The sequence below is a fragment of the Martes martes genome (assembly GCF_963455335.1).
Source record: "Martes martes genome assembly, chromosome: 4".
Classification (NCBI taxonomy): domain Eukaryota; kingdom Metazoa; phylum Chordata; class Mammalia; order Carnivora; family Mustelidae; genus Martes; species Martes martes.
Genome location: NC_137891.1, coordinates 113850821 through 113878476, shown reverse-complemented (window position 1 = coordinate 113878476; position 27656 = coordinate 113850821). Strand labels below are relative to the sequence as shown.

General features: G+C 36.8%; 1 protein-coding gene across 2 annotated transcripts in view; it reads right to left on the bottom strand.

Moving 5' to 3' along the window:
* EVI5 (ecotropic viral integration site 5) overlaps positions 1–27656 on the bottom strand; it is a 199076-nt gene that overhangs the window by 71860 nt on the left and 99560 nt on the right. For both annotated transcript variants that reach the window (XM_080800425.1, XM_080800426.1), the window contains 3 exons: positions 9868–10002; positions 7252–7392; positions 5982–6140 (listed from right to left, as the gene is read on the bottom strand). In XM_080800425.1, the coding sequence (XP_080656551.1) occupies positions 5982–6140; positions 7252–7392; positions 9868–10002 (435 nt within the window). The remainder of the gene's footprint in view (positions 1–5981; positions 6141–7251; positions 7393–9867; positions 10003–27656) is intronic.

Sequence of the window (27656 nt, the reverse complement as noted above, 5' to 3'; positions counted from 1 at the left end):
AGGGGTCTGAAAGAAACAGTAGGGATTTTACAATCGAAGACAGAAGAATCTGGGTTCCTCATTTTACAGTTCTTCAACCTTGCTAAATTTACCTAATCCCATCAAATCCAGTACACTGGTACAAGCACATATATTATGACTAGACTTCAAAGGCTGTGTTGTAAGAATCACATGAGAAAAGTTTATGAAAGGAATCTCACATAATGTCTGAAATTAAACAGATACTTAATAAATCCTTGGTTGTTACTATTATTACACCTATTCTACCTCACTCAATAAAAACGACCCAGTCTCCAGTTTTATTTAAAAATCTGCATCATGTAACAGTTTTAAGCTCCAAAACTTTCTACCATTTCTGAGTTTCTTCATTTTTACTTTTACTCTTCTTCCTGACTCAGTATTTGTCTACAAAATAGTGATCTTCTTAGTACTCAGTACTTGGATTCAAAATGTTCTGCAACTTCTTTTTACTGTCTTCGCTTTTACCACTGAACAAATAACTACACTTCAGAAGACATAAATTCAACATAAGCTGCAAAGAATTCCCACAGATAGAACCCCTCCCTCGACCCCTCACTACAAGTCCATGATTCAAAATTATAAAACTTCACACATAAAACCGAAAATTGACAATGAGTGAGAAATTGTAGACAAAAGGATAACAAGAACAGATTCTTTAAAAACTCTAGATAATAATCATGTAAGGACTTTGTATAAAATAGTTTATTTAAAATGATAAGACATAAAAAGAGGGAGCAAAGGGGCGCCTGGGTGGCTCAGTGGGTTAAAGCCTCTGCCTTCGGCTCAGGTCATGATCCCAGGGTCCTTTAATGTTTAAAATTAATTAAAGGGTTAAGCAGAGAATTAGCTACACTGAAGAAATAGTGTTCCAGAAGAGGTCAAGAGACATAGACGAGAGTAAGGAGGTACAAAATATACCTAATGGAGGTTGCAGAATAAAACAGAAAACAAAGGAAAAAGTGAGCTATGATAGTCTAGGAGATGACAATACTTAAGAATTTTTACAACTGGAAAAATTATATATATGAATCCACATTCTGGGAAACACAACTAGTTTTAGACAGGATAAATACAAATAAACCCTCACTAAGAAACATTTTAACAAAACAGAATACTCACAAAAAGAAGAGATAAATCAAGGGCAAAACTGAGTATCTAGTAAGGGGGGAAGTGAAATACTCAGCAGACATCTCAAAAGGAAAAGTTTGTAGTGCTTAAAAAAATAAATTTCATCCTACAATAGTATATTCAGCTAAACTATCATACCAGAGTGAGGAAAAAAGTACATTTACCTTTAGGAAAGTGAGAGTTTATAATGCATGATTGAAATCAGAAAGAAACTGTTAAATAAAAGTAACAGAGAGCAAAAAGTTAGCAAATAGATAGACAAATCCAAATAAGCACTGACTCCATAAAGCAACAATGGAAGAAAAGCACATGAAGATCTTCCAAGGCCCTTATACAGTTTAGAAGGAAGACAGAGATGATATCAACATCAAACTTTGTTCAGTCAGGTGAGCATTTTTTATTTTTTTCAGGTAATAAACACTAGCGGAAAAGGAATCATAAAAGTCAAACCAGTAGTAGAAAAAGAAACATCTAAATTAATCCAATAAAAAAGGAAGGAGGGGAAAAAAATAGAAAAAAGGGAAGAAATAAATTGAAAAAAGAAAATAATTTTAAATAGATAAATCATAATGAAGAGTTTTGATTCCTGATGGGGTTGTAGAATATAAAGAGCACTACTCCTATTCTTTAAAAAAAAAAAAAAAAAGCCAAATTCTAAATTCATGATTCTTGTTAAAACCAGAGAGGAAAGGTTACAAGGCAGCCAGCTATCCCCAAATCTAAGGACAGACAGGGCAGATGAAGCCAGAGGTTGTTAAGAATAATTCAGCCAGAATCTTACTAAATTGGTTGTGGCCAAGTGTTGGCTGGCTAGAGAGTGTGGAGCCCAAGGGGAACAGCAGAGTTCACAAGCTCTTAAACACTTTTTCTTCATGTACCGAAAAAGGTACACACAAAAAAGACTGATGAGAGTCTTGAGAAAGAGATCTCCACAGCATAGGCTTGAAGGAGAATAGCAGGCAATGGAGAAGGAGCACTAAACCTTCCCTCCTTTAGGGAATAAAAGGTTTCACAGGCTTCACAGGCCAAGAAACCCTGGGAAACCACTACACCTGAGAATGGGACAGGACTATATTGTGGGCCTAGGACTATGCTGCTGGTCAGGCAGAGCACTAAGAAAGTCAAACACTCCAGATCCAGGGACAAAATGCAGCCTAAGACTGAGGCTTTATCAGAAAAATGGGGAAGACTTCTGCCCCTCCAACTTCCTGCAACAAGTAACAGTGGAACACCCTGGAGACTGACTCTCTCTGAAACGCAGTGTAAATGGAAGACCTAAAGACACTGAGAAAACCCGCTGGCAAACCAGCCCCCAATCTAAAAATAAGATAGTGCTAGAGGAATTTGAAGCCTGTGGTGCAATGAGGGTAACCACAGAAACAACAAACCTCAAACCCAGCCCAACTCCTGACTATATTAACTCAAATCCCCCACATTAAAGGCCTAGCAGAGGAAAAGATATGCCCATTTCCAGGCATTAAAAACTACCTACCTTAGTCTATTGTCCTACTTAAGATATTCAGTTTTCAGCAAAAAATTACAAAGCATAGGAACAGGTAAGAAAAAACAAAATACTACCAAGAGACAAAGCAATCCACAGAACCAGCCTCACATATGACACAGATATTAAATTACCTGACAGGGAATTTACAGTAACACTGATTAATATGCTAAAGGCTCTAATAGAAAAGTGAAAACCATGCAAGATCACATAGTTAGTATTGACAGAGAAATAAAAACTAAAAGAATCAAACGGAAATGCTAGAAATGAAAAACACAGTAATATATGTGAAGAATGCCTTCAATGGCTCATCAGACAACTCACAAAGTGGAAGAAAGAATCAGTGAACTTAATAGTAAGTCAACAGAAATATTTAAGTCAAGAGAAACTGAAACACAAAGGGAACAAATAATGAGGGGGAAAAAAGAAGAGAACATTCAAGAGTTACTATCAATATCAAATAATCTAATGTATGTGTAATGGGAATCCAAAGAGGAGAAAAGAGTATGGGTGGACAGAATATATATTTGAAGAAGAAATAACCAAGAATTTTCCAAATTTCATGGTAGACACAAAGCCAGAGGGCCAAGAAACTCAGAGGAAAAAAAAAAAAAAAGCAAAAAAGTACATCAAATTGTTTCATCTTCAAACCGCTAAAACTAAGACAGAAAACCTTAAGGGTGAGCAGCGGGACAAACAGATTACATGCAGATGAACAAAAACAGAATGACAACAGAATACGAAAAATCCAAAATATCAGAAGCCTGAATCTAGCCATCTGAATGTGTTATGTATGTCTCTGTATGTGTGCTGTATCATACACTTGTTTGTTTTTCAGTATTTTGATAACCGTACCTCAATATACCTGGTTTGCTTTGCAATCCTATATATTTTACTTTATGCATTAAAAAACATTATTTTGAGAAAGGGTCCAGAGAGTTCAGACTGCCAAAGGAGTTTATAGTATAAAAAGAGATAAGAATCCCTGTCCTGAAGAAACTCTCAGAGCTATCCACAAGGAAACATGTATAAGAATGTTCAGAGCAGCACTATCTATAAGAGCAAAAACTGGTACACAGGAAGAAGAGTGGGGCTCAGTAAACTAAGGTGGACTCCCTAGGTGGTATTTTCTAAAAGGCACTGCAATGAAGGAGCTGAAATGTATCAACAAGAACAAATCTCTTAATCTGGATGCTCGATATGGACCATCATCAGTTCAAGCATTGGCATTTAGGAAAAAGTACTTTATGTGATTTTTCTTCCAGCAAAATCGATCCAAAATCACACTTAATCAGGTACAATTCAAAATACAAATCCTTAGGAAGCCTTTTCCTAAACCATCTAGAAGGAATTAATTTTGCCCTCCTATTTTCCACAGTAGTTTTCATCAAACTCTTTAATTACCAAATTTCTGAATTATACATTTTTTTAGATTTTATTGAGATATAATTGATACAGAGCACTGTGTAAGTCTAAGATATACAGCATAATGACTTGACTTACATTAATCAGGAATGATTAATAACCATCATGTCACATAGTGATTATATTAAACGTAGTTTTGTGCATGCCTGATTTCTTAGGTGTTAAGTTCTCTGATGGCTGGACAGTGTTTTGTATTCAAAAGTTCTCAAAACAATGTTTATGAATTTGATTCATTTATCCCTCTTAAATAAAATCTGGGGTGCCTGGGTGGCTCTGTCTGTTAAGCGTCTGCCTTCCGCTCCAGTCATGATCCCAGAGTCCTGGGATTGAGCCCCTTGTTGGGCTCCCTGTTCAGCAGGGATCCTGCCTCTCCTTCTCCCTATACCCCTCCCCCTGCTTGTGCTCTCTCATGCTCTCTCTTAAATAAGTAGATAAAGTCTTAAGAAAGAAAGAAGAAAATCTGAACAATGGCTTAAAAGCTGTGCTTGCATCTTTAATACGTACATGAAGATAAAATCTGTTATAAAAATAAAACTTCCCATTAAAAAAGCTAGATTTCTAATTTTCATAATCTTACTGTTATTTTTAATTTTAATGAAAAATACAAGAAAATAACTTTGAACAATGTAAAACAAGATATATTTAACCTAAAGGATTTACAGATTCTTGTTATCATGTTCAAGTTCAGATGATCATTTTACACAAAGATATGCAGAATGATACCTGAGTTAACTATGCCCCCTACTGACTAGATATTTTGAAAACCAAATAACATTACAGAGAATACAGAATACGGTCCACACAAATGTACCACATAAAAATCAAATGTGGTTTATAATCCAAATGAATTCCATAAAAAGGATTTTGCAGATCTTAAATCAAGTATATTTAAGGTAGAATTTATTACAGAAAGGGGATATCTGAGAAGAAGTATAACTTTGGAATTAATGCCCAGAGTCACCAAATTACACATAAGGAAGAATCATTCACATTATAGTCCATACCAATTGTTCTCAACCAGGGGAAATTCTGCTCCAAGGGGACATCTGGCAATGTGTAGAGATGCTTTTGGTCATCACAACCTGGAGTGGGGGGTACAGTGATACTGGGATCGAGTTGGTAGAGGGATGCTGGTAAACATCCTACAATGCACAGGCCAGTCCCCCAAATAAAGAATTACTGGGTTCAAAACCTATTTTAATAGTCAAGGTTGAGAAATTTTGCTCTGCATGACTATTGCCTCTCAAGTTATGAAACAAGGGAACAAAGTTAAATGTAGTTTTATAACTTGTTCAAACTTTGTGGAATAGGTCAAAGAAGACACTAAATCTCTGATATCAAAGACTATAATTTTTAGCCCTTTTTCTTTGGGCTAGGAAATTAGTCTAGATGGTTTCATATATCCATCTTTTAGCTCTATTTTAGGGATGATACAATCCGTGCATAAACTTTTGATCTGCTAATAGTTTTTGTTTTTGTTTTTAGAGAGAGAGTGAGAGCATGTGAGGGGACGCGGGATGGGCAGAGAGAGAGAGAGGGAGAGAGAGAATCTTAAGCAGACTTCACAATCTGCCTGGAACCCAATGTGGGGCTTGATCTCATGACCCTGAACTCATGACCTGAGCCAAAAATCAAGAATCCAGTATTTAACCAATTGAGCCACCCAGGCACCCCATGCTAATGGTATTTTTTTTTTAAGATTTTATTTATTTATTTGACAGAGATCACAAGTAGGCAGGGAGAGAGGAGGAAGCAGGCTCCCTGCTGAGAAGAGAGCCCAATGTGGGGCTCGATCCCAGGACCCTGGGATCATGACCTGAGCTGAAGGCAGAGGCTTTAACCCACTGAGACACCCAGGCACCCCGCTAATGGTATTTTTTAAAGCTACCAGGCTTTCCCATCATACCTGCGTTTCCATTTCCATCATTCTTTGTTTTATTTCTCTTATTTCTGCCTGAGTTTCAGCTTCTCTAAGTCGAATGGTCATCAGTTCATCCTGTAACTCATTCACAGCATTTTTCTTAGGTGGGTCTTTCCACCTCCCAGTAGTACGAGCTAAGTGGCGCTAAAAGACAAAAAAAAATTATATTGCAACAAATATTCTCACTATCAAAATAAGAGCTAACTTTCCTGGCACTTATTTCATGCCCACTACTATATTTAGCACTGTATATACATTATTTTATTTAATCCCTAGAAAACCTTAATAGTTAGGCACTATTATCGTCATTATCCAGGTTAGATGACGGAAATGGTGGTGATTAAGTAACTTCAAAAGGTCAGTATAGCCAAAAAGTGGCAGATCTGGAATACAAGCTCAGATATAGTTCAAATCTGTTTATACTGTGGCAAATTGTAAAGAATACAATTTTACCCTAAATTTATTATAAGAGAGATTTCCACATTTTTAATGAAATCCCAAGAAAAAAAAATGGGGCCATTCAAGAATTAAGGAAGGAGTATTAGGAGTGTTCTCAAAATATCCATGGTGAAGTATTAGTTTTCTTTTGTTTTTAATTTCCAGTTTATTGCTGCCTAACATTTCTGGGGAAAGAAAAAAGCTGTGGCAATGTTAAGGACTAATTTCAGTCTTTGCTAACTGTAGCCCCACCCCAAATTCAAATCGAAGTCACTATTCTGAAATGGTATATAGCGTTTTTTTTCTTCCCTCTCTCCCTTCTTGCTCTATCTTCTAGACTCGTTTTGTTTGTTTGTTTGTTTGTTCCTTGTCAACACTTTCCCTCATATGTGAATTAATTTGCAGGCATATAAATGCCTGATTTTGTGAGATAACCAATTTTCAAAAGTTTACAAAGGTATAGACAAATTTATGTTAGTGTCACCCTCTGTTGTTTCGTACTAATGGATTTAATATCAACAGAAGAAATATGCCCTATATAAAGGAAAATTTTTTGATTCTTTAGAGAAGTTATATAAATCACAATGATACACGACTTGATCTCTATTTTATCCGTTTTTTTTAAATGAATTAAAAAGGGAGAAAGAGCTTAAAGGTACCTTCAACTTATAAATGCTCTCAGATTTCTGTATTGAAAGAGTCCTTCTCATTTTAAACTCAAATTCTAGTGTTGATCATCAGCTACTTCAAATTCACACAAACTGGGTATTCAGGTTTCACCTGCTTTTTAAAAAACATACAAAATATAATGATATACCTGCCAGTGTTCCTCTATATCCTTGACTTGTTGTCTAAGTTCTTTCAATCCCATAATAGCTTCTGCTTCTCTCAGTTTCACAGCAATGAGCTCTTCCTGAAGTCTTGCAATGTTATTCTCATCAGGAAAGGAGTTGTTTCTCTGAAGCAAGAGAAAATACAATATGGAATTTTTAAATTTAAAGAATAAAATTAAATAAAACATATGTAGTAAGAGCTATTTTGTCCCACATGTAACTATACTTAATTTTACACACTTTTACTGAGATATAAATTACAAACCATAAAACTTACCCTTTTAATGTGCACCAGTTAGTGGTTTTAAGAGTATTCACAGGGTTGTACAACCATCACCACAATCTAATTTCAGAACATTTTAATCACCCCAAAATGAAACCCTATACCCTATACCCACATTCTCCCTCCCCACAGCCCCTGACAACCACTAGTCTACTTTCTGTCTCTATGGATTTATCTATTCTGGACATTTCATATCAATGGAATCACACAATACGTGGCCATTTATGACTAGCTTCTTTCACCTAGAGTGTTTTCAAGGTTCATCACTTTTTACTGACAAATAATATTCCATTGTGTGTATATGCTATATTTTATTTATCCATTCACAGCTGACAGAAATTTGAGTTGTTTCCACTTTTTGACTATTATGAAAATGTTATGAACATTTGTGTAAAAGTGTGTGGACCTATATTTTTTTTTAATTTTAATTTTTTTTAATTAAATTTTTTATTTATTTTCTGGACCTATATTTTTAATTCTCTTGAGTTTATACTAAGGAGCAGAACTGCTACTTTTAAGAAACTGTCAAGCTTTTCCAAAGCAGATTTACTGTTTTACATTTCCACAGGGAATGTATGAGGGTAACTGTACTGAATTTTGAGGACACAAAAAGTCTAACTGTGCTTTGCTTAATAAAACAGTAATCAGAGTTTTAAAGCAACATGAGTAAAATGTTTCTCAACATGGCAATAAGCTTACTAACCCCTGATTAGGACTCCAAACAAAGCATGGACATCACTCATATTTTAAAGATCTATGGAAACGAATTGTCCAAAGCCTGTTTTGTTGTATTTTCTCAGCATGCCACTTTGAAAGGAGTATAAAATCTTTAAACATTAGTTATTATTTATACTTAAGAAATTAATACCAAGGTGATCTAAATATTTGTTTAAAGAGTACAAGATTTAGACTAATCTCCTGCTCTACTGAAAGACCCACCTTAGGATACAGGATAGCCCTTATTACTCTGGGCCATGACCAAGAGATTCTAAATTAGGCCCTAGTAAAAGCTCCTTGAGTCAACTGAGGCACTACTGAGATTTCAAGTACCGAATCTATGAATTTTACAACTCTAAAATATTTCTAAAATATGACTATAAAATAGGACATGAAAAATTTAGCCCACAGAGATCATGAATAAAGCTATCCTTGCCAACTATACAATTTTATGATGGACTAAATATTTTCTCAATTGCATACCAGAAATTTACTGTATATGCATAAAAAGAGAATCCTACATGAAGAAATTAACCATAGGAAGCATGAAGCCTTCTAATTTCCTTTCTACTATATAACACAAATACCAACAATGCTATTTAAGAAATTCATTTTTAAACTGGATCCAAGGGCATTTTTTTCTACCAAATATTCAAAACTGAAAGATCAAGATTCTTATCTACATTATGGTACCCACAGTACTCCTAACTTAGAAACCCAGTATTTTATTATACATTTTTTTTATGGCATTCTTGCTGGCTTTTTCTCAACAAACAGGAGAATAAATTCTCCAAAAATAACATAAAAATAGCAAGTATATTTCTAGCAAAATTATTTCATTACTACTTACAAGTAGTTAGACCCTGCTTTATTTCAATTCGAGGCTGTCATGTTCATTATGTATAAAGCTTTGATTCAATAGCTAGATACTACCTAATAGTGAGAAGAACAAACTTAACATAAAGCCCAAGCCATCAATAATTTTACAGATGACAAAAAAGAGATTCAGGGTTTGTGATCTAGAACACAGACTTTCAAGTCTGAGAATTTTAAGAAACCTAAAAGCATTTCTGTTTCTTATCTAATCCTTAAAGTTCTTTAGTCATCTTGAAAAGAGGAAATTATCTTCTGTAAGTACACCTTAGGCTAAGATCTTCCCACATATCCTGAGGTGGCTTACAGTAGCTTGGAAAGTTTTAACAGTAACACTCAGATGAGATTTTTTTCTGAAATGTTTATGTATTAGTCATATCCTACCTCTTGCAGATGAAGGTATAATATTTGAAGACAACCATTATCATGTATACCTTAAGTTTCTCTTCTTCAATAATTAAATATTATCCATATCAAATTACCCTGGTTATCTTCCTTTAAGGGGTCTCTATTCCTTTTTTTTTTTTACCCTTAAAAAAGGGGCTTTGAGTAGTATGGCAACAAAGAATAATTAAGAATCTTATTTTCTTTCTCCTTTCCTCTCTTAGTTACTAATATATAAGGTTTCCAATGCATAAAAACACCAACTCCAATTTAACTATTTAATAAGTACATCTATCACATGTCCCTTCTAATTTGGGAGTGACAGTATTTATGTTGTTCTCACCTTCTCTATATCCAGGACTTTATCCTGCATCTCCTTTAGTGCACACTGAGACTCAGCTTCACTCAGACGGGCTTGGACCAATTCCTTCTCCAGTTGCAGCACAAAATCTTCATTGTAGTTGGAATTGCATTTATGCTATAAGTTACATATAATGAAATTTTGTAGCAATAGGAACATGTACATATAATATAAATAAATGCAGTTACACAATACAGTTATTATGAGCAACCAAATGTAAAAGTTCCAACTACCCACAGCTTCTAGCTTATCTACTCCAAATAACTTTCCAAGGAATAAAAAAGTCCAGGCTTGGTATCTACTGATGCCACACATTATTCTATGTTGGTAACTGGTTATTATACAAATCAAATCCAATTCATGGAAGATAAAATCCCCTCTGATCTGTCCATCCATCCAGATCGAAGAATTTGTTCCGACTCTACAGACATACCCTGGACAACAGTGTAGCCATTAGCCACATGGTGGCTACCCAGCACTTGAAATGTTGCTAGTGCAAATGAGAAAGGATGTAATTGTAAATATAAACTGAATTCTGAAGATTTCATATGAAATAAAAAGGCAAAATATCTCAATAATTTTTATACTGATTACAGGTCAAAATAATATTTTACACACACTGAGTTTAAGAATATTAATTTTGTCTGTAATTATTACTCCTTTTAACACAGTATTTTAAAATACTATGTGGCTCACATTATATTGCTATGGGACAACACTGTCATACACCACAGAAATACGCATTTACTGAAAAAAAAAGAAATACGCATTTACTGAAAATTCTATTTTCAAATAAAAATGTTTAAATAAAAATAAGGCATCTATAATAACATGAACCATCCTAAATCCCAACAGAATAAAAATGTCTTTACTCTTAGAATGCAGAGCTCTTCAAAGATATGCATGAAAATCACTGCTGGAAACAGATAAAGAAGATGCCTACAAAGAAAATAACCATGGAAGCACGAAACCTTTCCATTTCCTTTCCTGCTCTTTAATGTGAATACCAATGCAGCCACTTAAGAAATCCCTTTCTAAACCAGTTTCTATAAAAAGCTGTTCCAAAAAAAGCAAAAAAACATCAATTCACCATTATGTAAGACTTCCTAAAAGAAACTATCAGTTCACATTTAATTCACACAGTAAAGAAATGAAACAACTCAAAATTCCAAAATAGTCACAGAAAGTCATCTCCTATTAAACTAGCTTGAGTAAAGAATATTTCCTCTCACTCTTTAATACATTAGGAATAAGACTGATGTCAAAATAAAACTTTATTTGAAAACTATTAAATGTTTAATTAAAATATGATACTCCCTTTTCCAGCTACCCAAAAAGATGATTTTTTAAATGAATAGCTTACTTATTAAAAAGTGAGGACTTTTTGATTCAATGTATTACAGATTATTTCTCCTAGGAATTTTCTGGTACTATTAAAACAGTATTTCTATACAAGGAGTACATCTACAATACGTACGTCACTTTAGTAATTACTTACCTTACTAAATAGGGAAAAGGCACTCTCTCTTTTGGAATGACCACATCCAAAAGGCAGGTGCCATAATTTTTGTTTAATGAGTTCATGGTTATTTCATGAGTAATACTAGAATTTTTTGCACTAGTGTAAAGCCTGACACCTGTAGTCCACATTTGTTTGCCAAGATCCTCTACCAGGGGATCCCCACGAAAACACCAAGCCCAGGCAGCCCATATGAGAATGGAATCACAGGATCTGGTATAAACCAGTTGATATAACCAAGCACCCCCCAAACCCCTCAAAAACGGTACTAATATTGGGAACACATTTTTACCAAGAAAATTTACAAAATTTACAAAACTTCTAATTGCCCTCTATTATTCAAGGGATAAATTCTAAATTCCATAGTTTATACATGTTATTTCTCCTTTCATACTTCCCACTGAATGGAGGTTTGTTCCTCAATCCACTGTAAACTAGCTTTAGTTCTCAACCATATTGAAACTGTTCTCATCACTAACAACATCAATATGTAGTAATGATATAAAAACTCAACGGTAAATAAGCCCTTTTATTCAGCTCTTACTTTCACTAGACAGTCTATGGAATTTAACAGCACTGACCACCCTTAAAATTTTTACATAGATTTTGAGGTGCTACTCCTCCATAGTTCTACTACCTATCTTCTCTGCTGTCTCTGCCAATTCTACTACTTCACATAGGTATGTATGACTATATGTACATGTGTATGTCTATCAGTCCCCAGGGTTTCAATATTGGTGTTTTCCATCAATCTTCGGTTTTTGTATTTTGTAGATTCATCCTATGTGATTTCGTCTACTATCTAATATAGTCTATATGCATAGGCATAAAGGGCATACATTAAATATTCAGAATGAATCTAACTCCACTAAGTCAGTTTCATCCAATTATCAATTTTCTAAATGGCAATTAGCCCTGTCCAATTATATTCATGTGCATTTTTACTGGACAAAAAGTACTTTCATGGGAATCAGTTCTTAATAAGCATACAGGCTCACTATGCAGAGATTCTGCATTAGTGTTGCAACTTAGGGAGTTAGAGAAGGTTCTAGCATTTGTTTGGTTGGCTGAAACATGGACCAGAAGGTGGCCATTGTGAGTGAACTGGAAATGCCAGATATGCCTTGGTTTAATGTGGAGGAAGGGAAAAGTGATGACAAAGAAATCCACAGAAGATGTAGAGAGACCTCTCTGAATGGGCTAAAAAACATGAAGATATTTATTTGTGCCCCGCGGAAATGCTCATCAAAGGGTGACCTCCACAGAGGATTTTAAAAATCAATTGGATAGGATGACCTATTTTGTGGATACCACTCAGCCTCTTTTCTCAGCCACCCATCACTGTCCAATAGGCTTATGAACAAAGCAGCCATAGTGGTAGGGATGGAGGTTATGCATGGGTTCAGCAACAAAGACTTCTATTCACTGAGGTTATGGCCACTGCTGAGAGTCTAATCTGCCAGCAGCAAAGATTAACCCTGAGCACCTGATATGACATCATTCCCTGAGGTGACTCGCCAGCTATCATGGCATGTTGCTTACACTGGACTGCTTTCATCATGGAAGGGGAAGCATTTTGTTTTTACTGTTAAGGATACTTTGGATATGGATTTGCCCTCCCTGCACATGAATGCTCTTGTCAAAACTACTATCTATGGACTTATAGAATGCCTTATTCATTGTCATGGTATTCCACAAAGCATTGCTTCTGATCAAAAAATTCACCTAATATCAAAAAAAGTACAACAACAGGCCCATGCTCATGGAATTCACTAGTCTTGCCATGTTTCCTAACATTCTGAAGCAGCTGACTTGACAGAATGGTGGAACAACCTTTTGAAAACTAAGTATCTTAGAGGTCTGGGGCAAGGTTCTCCAGATAATGAATGTGCTCTGAATCAGCGTCCAATATATGGTGCCTTTTCTCCCACAATCGAAATTCACTAATCCAGGAATCAAGAGGTAGAAATGAAGAAAATATGTGGAACACAGAAGATCCTTTAAGGTGTCTCTTAGTATTATCATGCCCTGTGATTAAGGTCAATGAAAAATTAGGAAGGATTACTAATGGCCCGGACTCCTCAGGAATGAAGGTCTGGGTTATCTCACCAGACAAAGAATTACAATCAGCTGAAGTGCTTGTTGAAAGCAAAGGGAATAGAGTGGATAGTGGAAGATGGCAGTTATCAATAGTAGCTATGACCACATGACAGAAATGTGGACTGTAACTGTCATGAGTATTCCCTTCTAATTTTGCTATGAATATGTGTATGGGTGTTTTCATTCCTCTTTTACTTCCTTACAAAGATAAAATGATTTTATATCAAAGTATTTAAGAATTGTTAATTTTACATCATAGTATTTAAGTTTTAAGATATCAAGAAAACATCACTGAAAGACTTTTATTTCTCTTCTGGGGAAGGCATCAGTGCATTTTCAGCTGTGCACAGGCTAATTGTATCATGTTAGGCAGAATTATGACCTTGTTGTCTTTATGTGGAGACTAAGTATGGTTGTCAAGTTGACAAAGGTTGGACTTACGATGGTTAATTTTGTGTGTCAACTTGACTAGGCCATGGGGCCCAGATTAAACATTACTTCTGGGTGTGTCTGAGGGTGTTTCCAGGTGACTCAGTAGATTGCCCTCCCAATGTGGGTGGGCATCATCCAAACCACTGAAGGCCAGAAGAGAACAAAAAGCGAAGGGAGGATGAAAGGAGGATTCACTCCCTGCCCACCTGCCTGAGCTGGGACATGGGTCTTCTCCTACCCTTGGACCAGAATTTATACCATCAGCTTCCCTGGTTCTTAGGCCTTTGAAGTGTAACTAGAATTATGCCACTGGCTTTCCCAGGTCTCCAGACTGCAGATGGCAGACATGGGATTTCTCAGCCTTCATAATGGTATGAGCCATTTACTCTCAAAAAAACTCTTTGTGTGTTTGTGCATATGTGTGTGTCTCCCCTACTACTTCTGTGTCTCTGGAGAACTCTGACTAGTGTACGATAAATTTTACAAATAAGATTAAATTTAGTGATTTAGAAGTTTTATTCTTGTCTGGGTTTTGGTCCATTTCAAATATGACCCATTAGAGCTTCTGCAATTGAATCTGGTTTTGGTCATTATTCCTACCATTTCCAATTTTCTTGGTTCAAATTTTTGCATATCTAAATAGGAAAGTGATACTTCTGTCAATGTTTAGTCTACTGAAAATTTTGCCATGTCTGTTTTAGCTCTTACTACTAGCAGCCTATGACATTTGCCAAGCAAGCTGGTAGAATAATAATAATAGAATAATGTTAATACTAATCCTAATATTAGGTATACCATTTATTAATCCCTCACTATGTGCCAGGCATTACCCTAGAGTACCAACTCCCTTAAGTCTTAACAACCCTCTATGATAAACAGGACAAACTATAGCACAAAGAAGTTAAGTAACTTGTCTAAGTACACATAACCTGTGATTGGAAGAATTGGCATCTAAGTGACAATGTTAAAAAATGCTACTGTGGAGGGGGAGGAGTCAAGATGGAGAAGAGGAGAAGTAGCAGGCTTAGACGACATCGGGTAGCAGGAGATCAGCTAGATACCTTATCTAACCATTGCGAACACCTACAAATCCAAAGGGATATCGAAGAGAAGAAGAGCAACAATTCTAGAAACAGAAAATCTATCACTTTCTAAAAGGTAGGACCTGCGGAGAAGTGAATCCAAAGTGACGGGAAGATAGACCTTGGAGGGAGGGGCCGGCTCCCGGCAAGCGGGGGAGCAACGGAGCACTAAATCAGGACTTTTAAAAGTCTGCTCCACTGAGGGACATCACTCCAGACGCTAAACCGGGGGGAAGCCCACGCGAGGTCAGCTTAACCCCAGGTCCCGCAGGATCACAGAAGGACGGGGGTGTCTGAGTGTCGCAGAGCTCGCAGGTATTAGAGCGGGGAAGCCAGCTAAAGCAACAAAGCCGAGGAGTGAGCTCTTAGCTCGGGGTTACCTTGAACTGGTTGGTCACAGGCTGGGTGAGTTCGGAGAGCAGCCGGAGCCAGGGAGACGGAGTGACTGAGCACTTTTCTCCAAGCACGCAGCTGGAGGCCAGGGAGATGGAAGCGACCGAGAGCTTTTCTCCAAGCGCGAGCGATTGTGCGCTTTTCTCCAAGTGCGACCAGAGGCCAGGGAGATGGGGGCGGTTGGGCGCTTTTCTCTGAGGGAACACTGAGGAGCGGGACCCTGAGCTCTCGGCTCCTCCCGGCCGGAGATTGGGAGGCCGCCATTTTCATTCCTGTCCTCTGGAACTCTACGGAAAGCGCTCAGGGAACAAAAGCTCCTGAAAGCAAACCCGAGTGGATTACTTAGTCCAGCCCCTGATAAGGGCGGTGCAATTCCGCCTGGGGCAAAGACACTTGAGAATCATTACAACAGGCCCCTCCCCCAGAAGATCAACAAGAAACCCAGCCAAGACCAACTTCACTCACCAAGGAGAACAGTGGAATTCCAGAGGAGGAGAAAGCAAATCTTATCTGAACAAAATGACAAGGCAGAAAAACTCACCACAAAAAAAAGAACAAGAGGCAGTATCGAAAGCTGGGGACCTAATCAATACGGACATTGGTAATATGACAGATCTAGAGTTCAGAATGACGATTCTCAAGGTTCTAGCCGGGCTCGAAAAAGGCATACAAGATATTAGAGAAACCCTCTCCGGAGAAATAAAAGCCCTTTCTGGAGAAATAAAAGAACTAAAATCTAATCAAGTTGAAATAAAAAAAGCTATTAATGAGGTGCAATCAAAAATGGAAGCTCTTACTGGTAGGATAAATGAGGCAGAAGAAAGAATTAGTGACATAGAAGACCAAATGACAGAGAATAAAGAAGCTGAGCAAAAGAGAGACAAACAAATACTGGACCACGAGGAGAGAATTCGAGAGATAAGTGACACCATAAGACAACACAACATTAGAATAATTGGGATTCCAGAAGAAGAAGAAGAAAGAGAGAGGGGAGCAGAAGGTATATTGGAGACAATTATTGGAGAGAATTTCCCTAATATGGCAAAGGGAACAAACATCAGAATCCAGGAAATGCAAAGAACGCCCCTCAAAATCAATAAAAATAGGTCCACACCCCGTCACCTGATAGTAAAATTTACAAGTCTTAGCGACAAAGAGAAAATCCTGAAAGCAGCCCGGGAAAAGAAGTCTGTAACATACAAGGGTAAAAACATTAGATTGGCAGCGGACCTATCCACAGAGACCTGGCAGGCCAGAAAGAACTGGCATGATATATTCAGAGCACTAAACGAGAAAAATATGCAGTCAAGAATACTATATCCAGCTAGGCTATCATTGAACATAGAAGTAGACATAAAAAGCTTCCAGGACAAACAAAAACTGAAAGAATTTGCAAACACCAAACCAGCTCTACAGGAAATATTGAAAGGGATCCTCTAAGCAACAAGAGACCCTAAAAATAGTAGATTAGAAAGAAACAGAGACAATATACAGTAACAGTCACCTTACAGGCAATACAATGGCACTAAATTCATAGCTCTCAATAGTTACCCTGAATGTTAATGGGCTAAATGCCCCAATCAAAAGACAAAGGGTATCAGAATGGATAAAAAAACAAAACCCATCAATATGCTGCCTACAAGAAACTCATTTTAGACCCGAAGACATCTCCAGATTTAAAGTGAGGGGGTAGAAAACAATTTACCATGCTAATGAACATCAGAAGAAAGTTAGGGTGGCAATCCTTATATCAGATCAATTAGATTTTAAGCCAAAGACTACAATAAGAGATGAGGAAGGACACTATATCATACTCAAAGGGTCTGTCCAACAAGAAGATCTAACAATTTTAAATATCTATGCCCCTAACATGGGAGCAGCCAACTATATAAACCAATTAATAACAAAATCAAAGAAACCCTTTGACAATAATACAATAATAGTAGGGGACTTTAACACTCCACTCACTGAAATGGACAGATCATCTAAGCAAAAGGTCAACAAGGAAATAAAGGCCTTAAATGACACACTGGACCAGATGGACATCACAGATATATTCAGAACATTCCATCCCAAAATAACAGAATACACATTCTTCTCTAGTGCACATGGAACATTCTCCAGAATAGATCACATCCTGGGTCATAAATCAGGTCTCAACTGGTATCAAAAGATTGGGATCATTCCCTGCATATTTACAGACCACAATGCTCTGAAGCTAGAACTCAATCACAAGAGGAAATTTGGAAAGAACCCAAATACATGGAGACTAAACAGCATCCTTCTAAAGAATGAAAGGGTCAAACAGGAAATTAAAGAAGAATTGAAAAAATTCATGGAAACAAATGATAATGAAAACACAACGGTTTAAAATCTGTGGTACACAGCAAAGGCAGTCCTGAGAGGAAAATATATAGCGGTCCAAGCCTTTCTCAAGAAACAAGAAAGGTCTCAAGTATACAACCTAACCCTACACCTAAAGGAGCTGGAGAAAGAACAACAAAGAAAGCCTAAACTCAGCAGGAGAAATCATAAAGATCAGAGCAGAAATCAATGAAATAGAAACCAAAAAAACAACAGAACAAATCAATGAAACTAGGAGCTGGTTCTTTGAAAGAATTAATAAGATTGACAAACTCCTGGCCAGACTTATCAAAAAGAAAAGAGAAAGGACGCAAATAAATAAAATCATGAATGAAAGAGGAGAGATCACAACCAACACCAAAGAAATACAAACAATTATAAGAACATACTATGAGCAACTCTATGCCAACAAATTCGACAATCTGGAAGAAATGGATACATTTCTAGAGACATATAAACTACCACAACTGAAACAGGAAGAAATAGAAAACCTGACTAGACCCATAACCAGTAAGGAGATTGAAACAGTCCTCAAAAATCTCCAAACAAACAAAAGTCCAGGGCCAGACCGCTTCCCAGGGGAATTCTACCAAACATTCAAAGAAGAATTCATTCCTTTTCTCCTGAAACTGTTCCAAAAAATAGGAATGGAAGGAAAACTTCCAAACTCATTTTATGAGGCCAGCATCACCTTGATCCCAAAACCAGACAAGGATCCCATCAAAAAAGAGAATTACAGACCAATATCCTTGATGAACACAGATGTGAAAATTCTCACCAAAATACTGGCCAATAGGATCCAACAGTACATGAAAAGGATTATTCACCACGACCAAGTGGGATTTATTCCAGGGCTGCAAGGTTGGTTCAACATCCGCAAATCCATCAATGTGATACATTAATAAAGGAAAGAACAAGAACCATATGATACTCTCAATAGATGCTGAAAAAGCATTTGACAAAGTGCAGCATCCCTTCCTGATTAAAACTCTTCAAAGTGTAGGGATAGAGGGCACATACCTCAATATTATCAAAGCCATCTATGAAAAACCCACTGCAAATATCATTCTCAATGGAGAAAAACTGAAAGCTTTTCCGCTAAGGTCAGGAACACGGCAGGGATGTCCGTTATCACCACTGCTGTTCAACACAGTACTAGAAGTCCTAGCCTCAGCAATCAGACAACAAAAAGAAATTAAGGGCATCCAAATTGGCAAAGAAGAAGTCAAACTATCACTCTTTGCAGATGATGTGATACTATTTGTGGAAAACCCAAAAGGCTCCACTCCAAAACTGCTAGAACTTGTACAGGAATTCAGTAAAGTGTCAGGATATAAAGTTAATGCACAGAAATCAGTTGCATTTCTTTTCACTAACAACAATAGAGAAGAAAGAGAAATTAAGGAGTCAATCCCATTTACAACTGCACCCAAAACCATAAGATACCTAGGAATAAACCTAACCAAAGAGGCAAAGAATCTATACTCAAAAAACTATAAAGTACTCATGAAAGAAAGTGAGGAAGACACAAAGAAATGGAAAAATGTTCCATGCTCCTGGATTGGAAGAACAAATATTGTGAAAATGTCTATGCTACCTAAAGCAATCTACACATTTAATGCAATCCCTATCAAAATCCCATTCATTTTTTTTAAAGAAATAGAACAAATAATCTTAAAATTTATATGGAACCAGAAAAGACCTCGAATAGCCAAAGGAATATTGAAAAAGAAAGCCAAAGTCGGTGGCATCACAATTCCAGACTTCAAGCTCTATTACAAAGCTGTCATCATCAAGACAGTATGGTACTGGCAAAAAACAGACACATAGATCAATGGAACAGAATAGAGAGCCCAGAAATAGACCCTCAACTCTATGGTCAACTAATCTTTGACAAAGCAGGAAGGAATGTCCAATGGGAAAATAGACAGTCTCTTCAACAAATGGTGCTGGGAAAACTGGACAGCCACATGCAGAAAAATGAAATTGGACCATTTCCTTACACTACACACAAAAATAGACTCAAAATGGATGAAGGACCTCAACGTGAGAAAGGAATCCATTAAAATTCTTGAGGAGAACACAGGCAGCAACCTCTTTTACCTCAGCTGCAGCAACTTCTTCCTAGGAACATCGCCAAAGGCAACAGAAGCAAGGGCAAAAATGAACTATTGGGATTTCATCAAGATCAAAAGCTTTTGCACAGCAAAGGAAACAGTTAGCAAAACCAAAAAACAACTGACAGAATGGGAGAAGATATTTGCAAACGACATATCAGATAAAGGGCTAGTATCCAAAATCTATAAAGAGCTTAGCAAACTCAACACCCAAAGAACAAATAATACAATCAAAAAATGGGCAGAGGACATGAACAGACATTTCTGCAAGGAAGACATCCAGATGGCCAACAGACACATGAAAAAATGCTCCACATCACTCGGCTTCAGGGAAATACAAATCAAAACCACAATGAGATACCATCTCACACCAGTCAGAATGGCTAAAATTAACAAGTCAAGAAATGACAGATGCTGGCGAGGATGCGGAGAGAGGGGAACCCTCCTACACTGCTGGTGGGAATGCAAGCTGGTGCAACCACTCTGGAAAACAGCGTGGAGGTTCCTCAAAAAACTGAAAATAGAGCTACCATATGACCCAGCGATTGCACTACTGGGTATATATCCTAAAGATACAAACGTGGTGCTCCGAAGGGGCACATGCACCCGAATGTTTATAGTAACAATGTCCACAATAGCCAAACTGTGGAAAGAACCTAGATGTCCATCAACAGATGAATGGATAAAGAAGATGTGGTATATATATACAATGGAAGACTATGCAGCCATCAAAAGAAATGAAATCTTGCCATTTGCAACAACGTGGATGGAACTAGAGGGTATTACGCTTAGCGAAATAAGTCAATCAGAGAAAGACAACTATCGTATGATCTCCCTGATATGAGGAAGTGGAGATGCAATGTGGGGGAGCTGGGGGGAAGAAAAAGAAAAAATGAAAGAAGACGGGATCGGGAGGGAGACAAACCATAGAAGTCTCAATGTCAAAAAACAGACTGAGGGTTGCTGGGGGGAGGGGGGATGGGAGAGGGTGGCAGGGATATGGACATTGGGGAAGGTGTGTGCTATGATGAGTGCTGTGAAATGTGCAAACGTGGTGATTCACAGACCTGTACCCCTGGTGCTAAAAATACATTATATGTTTATTAAAAATTTTTAAAAAATTAAGAAATGTAAAAAAAAAATGCTACTGTGGACTATAAACTTCTCATTTCTTTTTTTTTTTTTTATTTTACACAGGAAAAAAGAAAGTGTTATTTATAAGACAGGGTTTTTTTGTTAGTTAGTTTGTTTTTATGAAGAAAACTAAAAAAACCTAGCAAAGTCATACAGCAATTACCACCTCTTTTAATTGGAGTATGGGCTGCAGGGCCCATGTTTTTAAACTTTTAAGCCATTTAAGGATTGAAATACTATTTTTAAGAAATTAATATACTGTTCTAATATATACTATTTTAAGAATTAATGACATAATATTAAAAATCTAAGCATCTGGGCACCCGGGTAGCTCGGTTGTTGAGTGACTGCCTTCGGCTCGGGTCATGATCCCAGAGTCCCAGAATCGAGTCCCACGTTGGGCTCCCGGCTCCACGGGGAGTCTGCTTCTCCCTCTAACCTTCTCCCCTCTCATGCTCTCTCTCACCTCTCTCTCTCAAATGGATAAAAAGAAAAAAAAAAACTTTAAAATAATTTAAAAATTTAAAAAATCTAAGCATCTAAAAATAATCTAAACATCTCATGTAACATTCTTACAATAAATTCTTTTTCTTTTTTAAGATTTTATTTATTTATGACAGAGAGAGATAGACAGTGAGAAAAGGAACACAAGCACAGGGGAGCTGGCGAGGGAGAAGCAGGCTCCCCATTGAGCAGGGAGCCGAACATGGGGCTTGATCCCAGGATCCCGGGATCATGACCTGAGTCGAAGGCAGACACTTAACTACTGATCCATCCAGGTGCCCCTATAATAAATTCTTAGAAAAGTTTATTTCACATTGACATTCATTACCTGGACAAATATGTGACTTATCAAATGAAAACTGCTACAATTATGATGGCTAATAAGCCAATAAGGAACAATTTATTCAAAAGTCTATAAATAATGAAAGACTTCCCTATACTTAACATCACTTGAGTCAATGAATCTCTTTCTGTTTCTATGATACCAGCAATCCCTCTCCAATGAAATAGAAATTGTTTTTAGCAGGTGAAGTCTCTGCCTTTCAATCCCATATGTTTTTCTGGTGTTACAAAAGTTAAAAGGGTAAGATGAGTTACAGTAAAACCCTTAGTTATCTTTTTTGCTTGTGTTTTGAGTAAAACAAAAAAATAAATTCTCACATTCAATATTTGAAGGATATATGAGTGATACAGTGAAAAGCAAAAATTTGTATTTGGAGAGGTTTCTTATATTATGAAGTGAAAAAAAAATTCCAACTGGAAAAAGGATTGTCTACACAGATATATCAAATATTCCCTGAATTTAATTATAAATTAAGTAACTAAGTTCAAAACCTGATAATTATAGATCCTGTTTGGGAACCCACACATTTCATGGAACTCTATTTTCTCTTTTGTAGTATATACCACAGTTCTAATTAAATAACTAACTGTGCAATTCATTTGTAAAATATCTATCTCTATATATACAAGCAATGCCAGAAAGTTTGGCTTATTTGCTACTGTACTGTCAGAACTAAACTGTGATTTTCATAGTAAATGAGCAAGCAATATTTGCTGAATAAAGTAGTCAACTCTTGGTTCAAAAACAACAATATGGGATGCCTGGGTGGTGTAGTCAGTTAAGCATCTGACTCTTTGATTTTGGCTCAGGTCATGATCTCAGGGTCATGAGATTGAGCCCCATGTCAGCCCCATGTCAGGCTCCATGCCTAGCATGGAGCCTGCTTAAGATTCTCTCTCCCTTTCCCTCTGTCCCTCCCCCACCAAAAAAAGGGAAGGAAAAATCAACAACATGAAAAGAACAGTACAGGGAATACAGTCAATCATAGTAACTTTGTATGGTGACAGATGATAACTACACATACTGTAGCGGGCATTTCATAATGCATAGAATTTTTGAATCACTATGTTGTACACCTGAAACTAATATGTCAACTGTGCTTTGATTAAATAACAACACCCCTCCCTCTATTACTATTATTATTATAGACCTCTATACTGTATGTTAAGCACAGGGTAACTGAATGTTGCAAAAATGACCTATAAAATCTATTTGTTTCAAAAACAAATAAAATTTATAATAGTATGGAAATATGGTACATATCTACTGTCACATTTAAAGCATTCGAAAAGGGGCGCTTGGGTGGCTCAGTGGTTTAAGCCTCTGCCTTCAGCTCAGGTCATGATCCTGGGGTCCTGGAATAGAGCCATGCATTGGGCTCTCTGCTCTCAGCAGAGAGCCGGCTTCCCCCTGCCCTTCTGCCTGCCTCTCTGCCTACTTGTGATCTGTCTGTCAAAAATAAATGAATAAAATCTTAAAAAAAAATAAATAAAGCACTTGAAAAAACTATTATTATACAAGGCAAGTAGTCCAGACTAGGATTCTGTACCACAAAACAAAATCACAGCAGAAAAAATTAAGTAAAAAATCATTTCTTACAACAACAGTAACAACAAAGAGAGAAACGGACTCATAAATAGGACTGTTTGCCAAAGGTGGGCGTAGAGGAGGGCTGTGTGAATTAGGTAAAGGGGATTAAGCAGTACAAACTCCCAGTATTAAAATAAATAAGTCACAGGATGAGAAGCACAGCATAAGGAATATAGTCAATAACATTGTAATACACTTTTATTGTGATGAGCAGTTTGTAATGTACAGAATTACTGAGTCACTGTTGTACATCTGAAGCTAACTTAATGTCAACTGTACTTCAATTAAAAAAAAAAGTTATATCTTGCTCTCACCCTCAGCATATGACCCCAAAAAGATGTCTGTAATCCTCTGTACCACATGCTCCCAATAGCTATTTTTAAAAAAAAATTCAAGCAATATGAAAAAAAAAATTTCAAGCAATATGGATGTACTATTTAAAGATCTACCACACTGAATTTTTTTTGAAAAATTGGTATATCCTTCTAAAATGATTTGTTCCCAACATCTTAAAAAACACATACATCCTTTAAGGCAGAAGTTTGTCTCTGCTTATTTATATACTCAAACTGCAAGATTTTTTTTTTAATGCTGAAGAAAATGTTAAGAAAACAATACTTCCATTAAAGTGAAGGCTCATTTATTATTTAAGCAGATAAGAAAAGATGACTACATATGAATATAAAACATTTAATTTTAGACTAATATCAAAATTAGTTTTGAAAGAAAACTTCTGTCCAGATTTATAGGCATATTGATGAACAGTGTTTAAGACTTTACAAAATGTGTAAAGTCATTACTTTATTTGAATTTTTAGAAAGACTTAGGTAAACTTACCAGCAGTTACAAATTAAATGGCTTTTTTTTGAAATGTCACTGAGGTAGAGCTAAAGGTTTAGAATGCAGGAAGATATGTTAAACATTAACTCCCATATTCATAAAGACAAGTAAACCCACTAGGTAAATCAGGTGTGGGGTAATTCCCAATGCTGCTGAATAAACACTTTTTCTAAAATAAATTATCTAGATTTCACAACTTCCACTGAGAAACTGGTTTTTAGTTTATTAACCTTTATTTGTGGGTTCATTTTATTATTACTTTTAAAGATTTTATTTATTTGACAGACAGAGATCACAAGTAGGCAGAGAGGCAGGTGGGGGGGGCAGGCTCCCCGCTGAGCAGAGAGCCCGATGTGGGGCTCAATCCCAGGACCCTGAGATCATGACCTGAGCTGAAGGCAGAGGCTTAACCCACTGAGCCACCCGGGCACCACTTGTGTGTTCATTTTAAATAAGATTAGTTTTTATTCCTCATATCAAATCCTTGGTTTTGTTGATTTTATTTATTTATTTGAGAGAGAGAGAGCCAGCAAGCAAGCACAAGCAGCAGGGATGGACAATGGGAGAAGCAGACTCCCCACTACCAGGAAGCCCAACATGGGGCTCAATCCCAGGATCCTGAGGATCATGGTCTGAGCTGAAGGCAGACACTTAACTAACTGAGCCACCCAGGTGCCCCAAATCCTTGGTTCTTAAAAGTATCACATAATTCTTTCCTGTTTTCTTCTGGAATTATAGGAAAAGGAAGGAATGTCAGAAGAAACCTTTTCTAGCCTCCCCTTAAGTACTTCCTAGTACAATGGTCCTAAGAACTTCAAAAGTCAGTCATTTTAGCACTCAGCAGCTTTAACTGTTAAAATTCTTATTTATGCTTGATCCTAGCCAACAAACTGCTGGACAAAACTGCTTATTCAGAATTACCTAAATGATAAGTACTCATGTATAGGGCAAAAAACTTTTAAATAGATCAAGCAAGACTAAATGACAGTTGGTTACCAGGAAACTTTGTCTAAAAATCTATTCATGTCCCACCACACTCAAAAGGGTCAGAGTCAAACATATAACTGTATGAAATATCAGTGGATCATTTCTACTTCTATGCACTGCATGGAACACATAAAACAAATACTTAAAGGGACGGTTTAATCTTAATGCCTGGTTTTATCTTATGGCTAGTTTAATATTTAATATTTAACATACTACTACTAAATACTAAGTATTAAATTTTATTTAGTGTACTAAATACTAAATTTTCTAATAAATTCACTAGATCACTTTCGAAAACCAACAATATCAGGTTCAAGCTATCAGGGTCAGTATAAAATGAAAATGACCTGTCAAACACAATCATTATTTGCAAGTGCAGAAATGCTTTTTAGGGGTGCCTGTGCAGCTCAGTCAGTTGAGTGTCCAACTCTTGGTTCTGGCTCAGGTCATGATCTTGGGATTGTGATATCAAGCCCCAAGTCAGGTTCTACCTCAGTGCAGAGTCGGCTTGAGATTCTTCCCCCATCCTCTCCCTCCCAATCTGCTACTCTCCCACTTGCGTGTATGTGTGCTCTCTCTAAAATAATTTTTTTTAAAGATTTTATTTATTTGACAGACAGAGATCACAAGTAGGCAGAGAGGCAGGCAGCGAGAGGAGGAAGCAGGCTCCCCACTGAGAAGAGAGCCCGATGCGGGGCTCGATCCCAGGACCCCGGGATCATGACTTGAGCTGAAGGCAGAGGCTTTAACCCACTGAACCACCCAGGTGCTCCTAAAATAATTTTTTTAAAAAAGATTTTATTTATTGAGAAAGAGAGATATAGAGATAGCAAGAGAGAGCACAAGTGGAGAGGAGAGAGAGAAGCAGGCTCTGCGCTGAACCGGGAGTCCAATGTGGGGCTTGATCCCAGGACACCGAGATCATGACCTGAGCTGAAGGCAGATATTTAACCGACTAAGCCACCCAGCCACCTCTAACATAATATTTAAAGAAAAAAAAGAGAAGGAAATGCTTTTTAAAAAACATCAATAATCAAAATTAATTAAAAATAAAAATTTACCTTTTAAAAACTGCTACTCAAAAGTTATATATTATTGTGAAATAAGTATGGCATATAACTATACAACAACAGCATTAAAAATAATTAAAAATCATATGAAACATTGAACAAACACAAGTCCATGAATCTGGAGTGATATGAGAGTCCATAGTGAGTGAGTATAAGAGATTAAAGAGGAAAAAAGAGAAAGGTCTCTTCATAGAGGAACATTAGCTAGTATGTGTAGGAAAAACTTAGAAAATATGAAAATCACCATTCTGGAAACCCAGTCAGTGGATGCTAAAACCATTAAGTAAAAACTGAATAGAAGATATTTATTTGATACAGAAGTATTTCCCAAAAGATTACTTAAATAGTTGCATAGAAAAAACCTTATCTTTACAAGGCAGAGAGGCTGTGGTAACCAAACTCAGCATGGTAATCAAACTCAGTATTACTACAGAAGGAACAACTTACGTGCTTTCTGATTTAAAGCAAAATAAAATTCACAACATTATCCATCACTAGATGTTAACATTTTTTAACTCAATCTAACTTATAGGAAATATAACACCATGAAGAACAACTCCAGAAAATGAGACAAGACAACTTGGCTCCATCTGTCAGAAATCAGTCATCCCTGACATTGATTACTGTTTCTTCTCCCTTTAGTCAGTCTAGACAGAAGCTTATCAACTTTATTCATGATTTCAAAGAACCAGCACTTGGTTTCATGGATTTTCTCTATTTTTGTCTGTTGTTTTTTAGATTTTATTTATTTGAGAGAGAGAGACTGAGAGAAAGCATGAACATGGGGAGGGAGAAGCAGATTCCCCACTGAGCAAGGAGCTTGATGTGGGGCTTGATCCCAGGACCCTGGGATCATGACCTGAGCCCAACCAAGGCAGATAGCTAACCGACTGAGGCACCCAGGCGCCCCTCTATTTTTGTTCTGTACTGTTTTCAATTTCACTGATTTTTACTTTTTATTTCTTATTCCTTCTACCTGCTTTAGGTTGGATTTCCTCTTATATGTCTAGTTTCTTAACCTTAGAATATTGGTTTGAGACTTATTTCCTTTCTTAATATAAGCATTCAATGCTATAAATTTTCCACTACATACTGCTTTAGGTGAATCCTACAAATTTTGATAATGTTGTGTCTTCATTTAATTCACTATATTCTAACTTCCTTTGAGATTTTTCTCTTTGATACATGGATAAAAATGTATTAATTGCCTAATATTTGGGGGATTTTCCAGATATCTATTATTAATTTCTAGCTGAATGCCGTTAGAGTCAAAGGAGACACTTTGTATGATTTCAG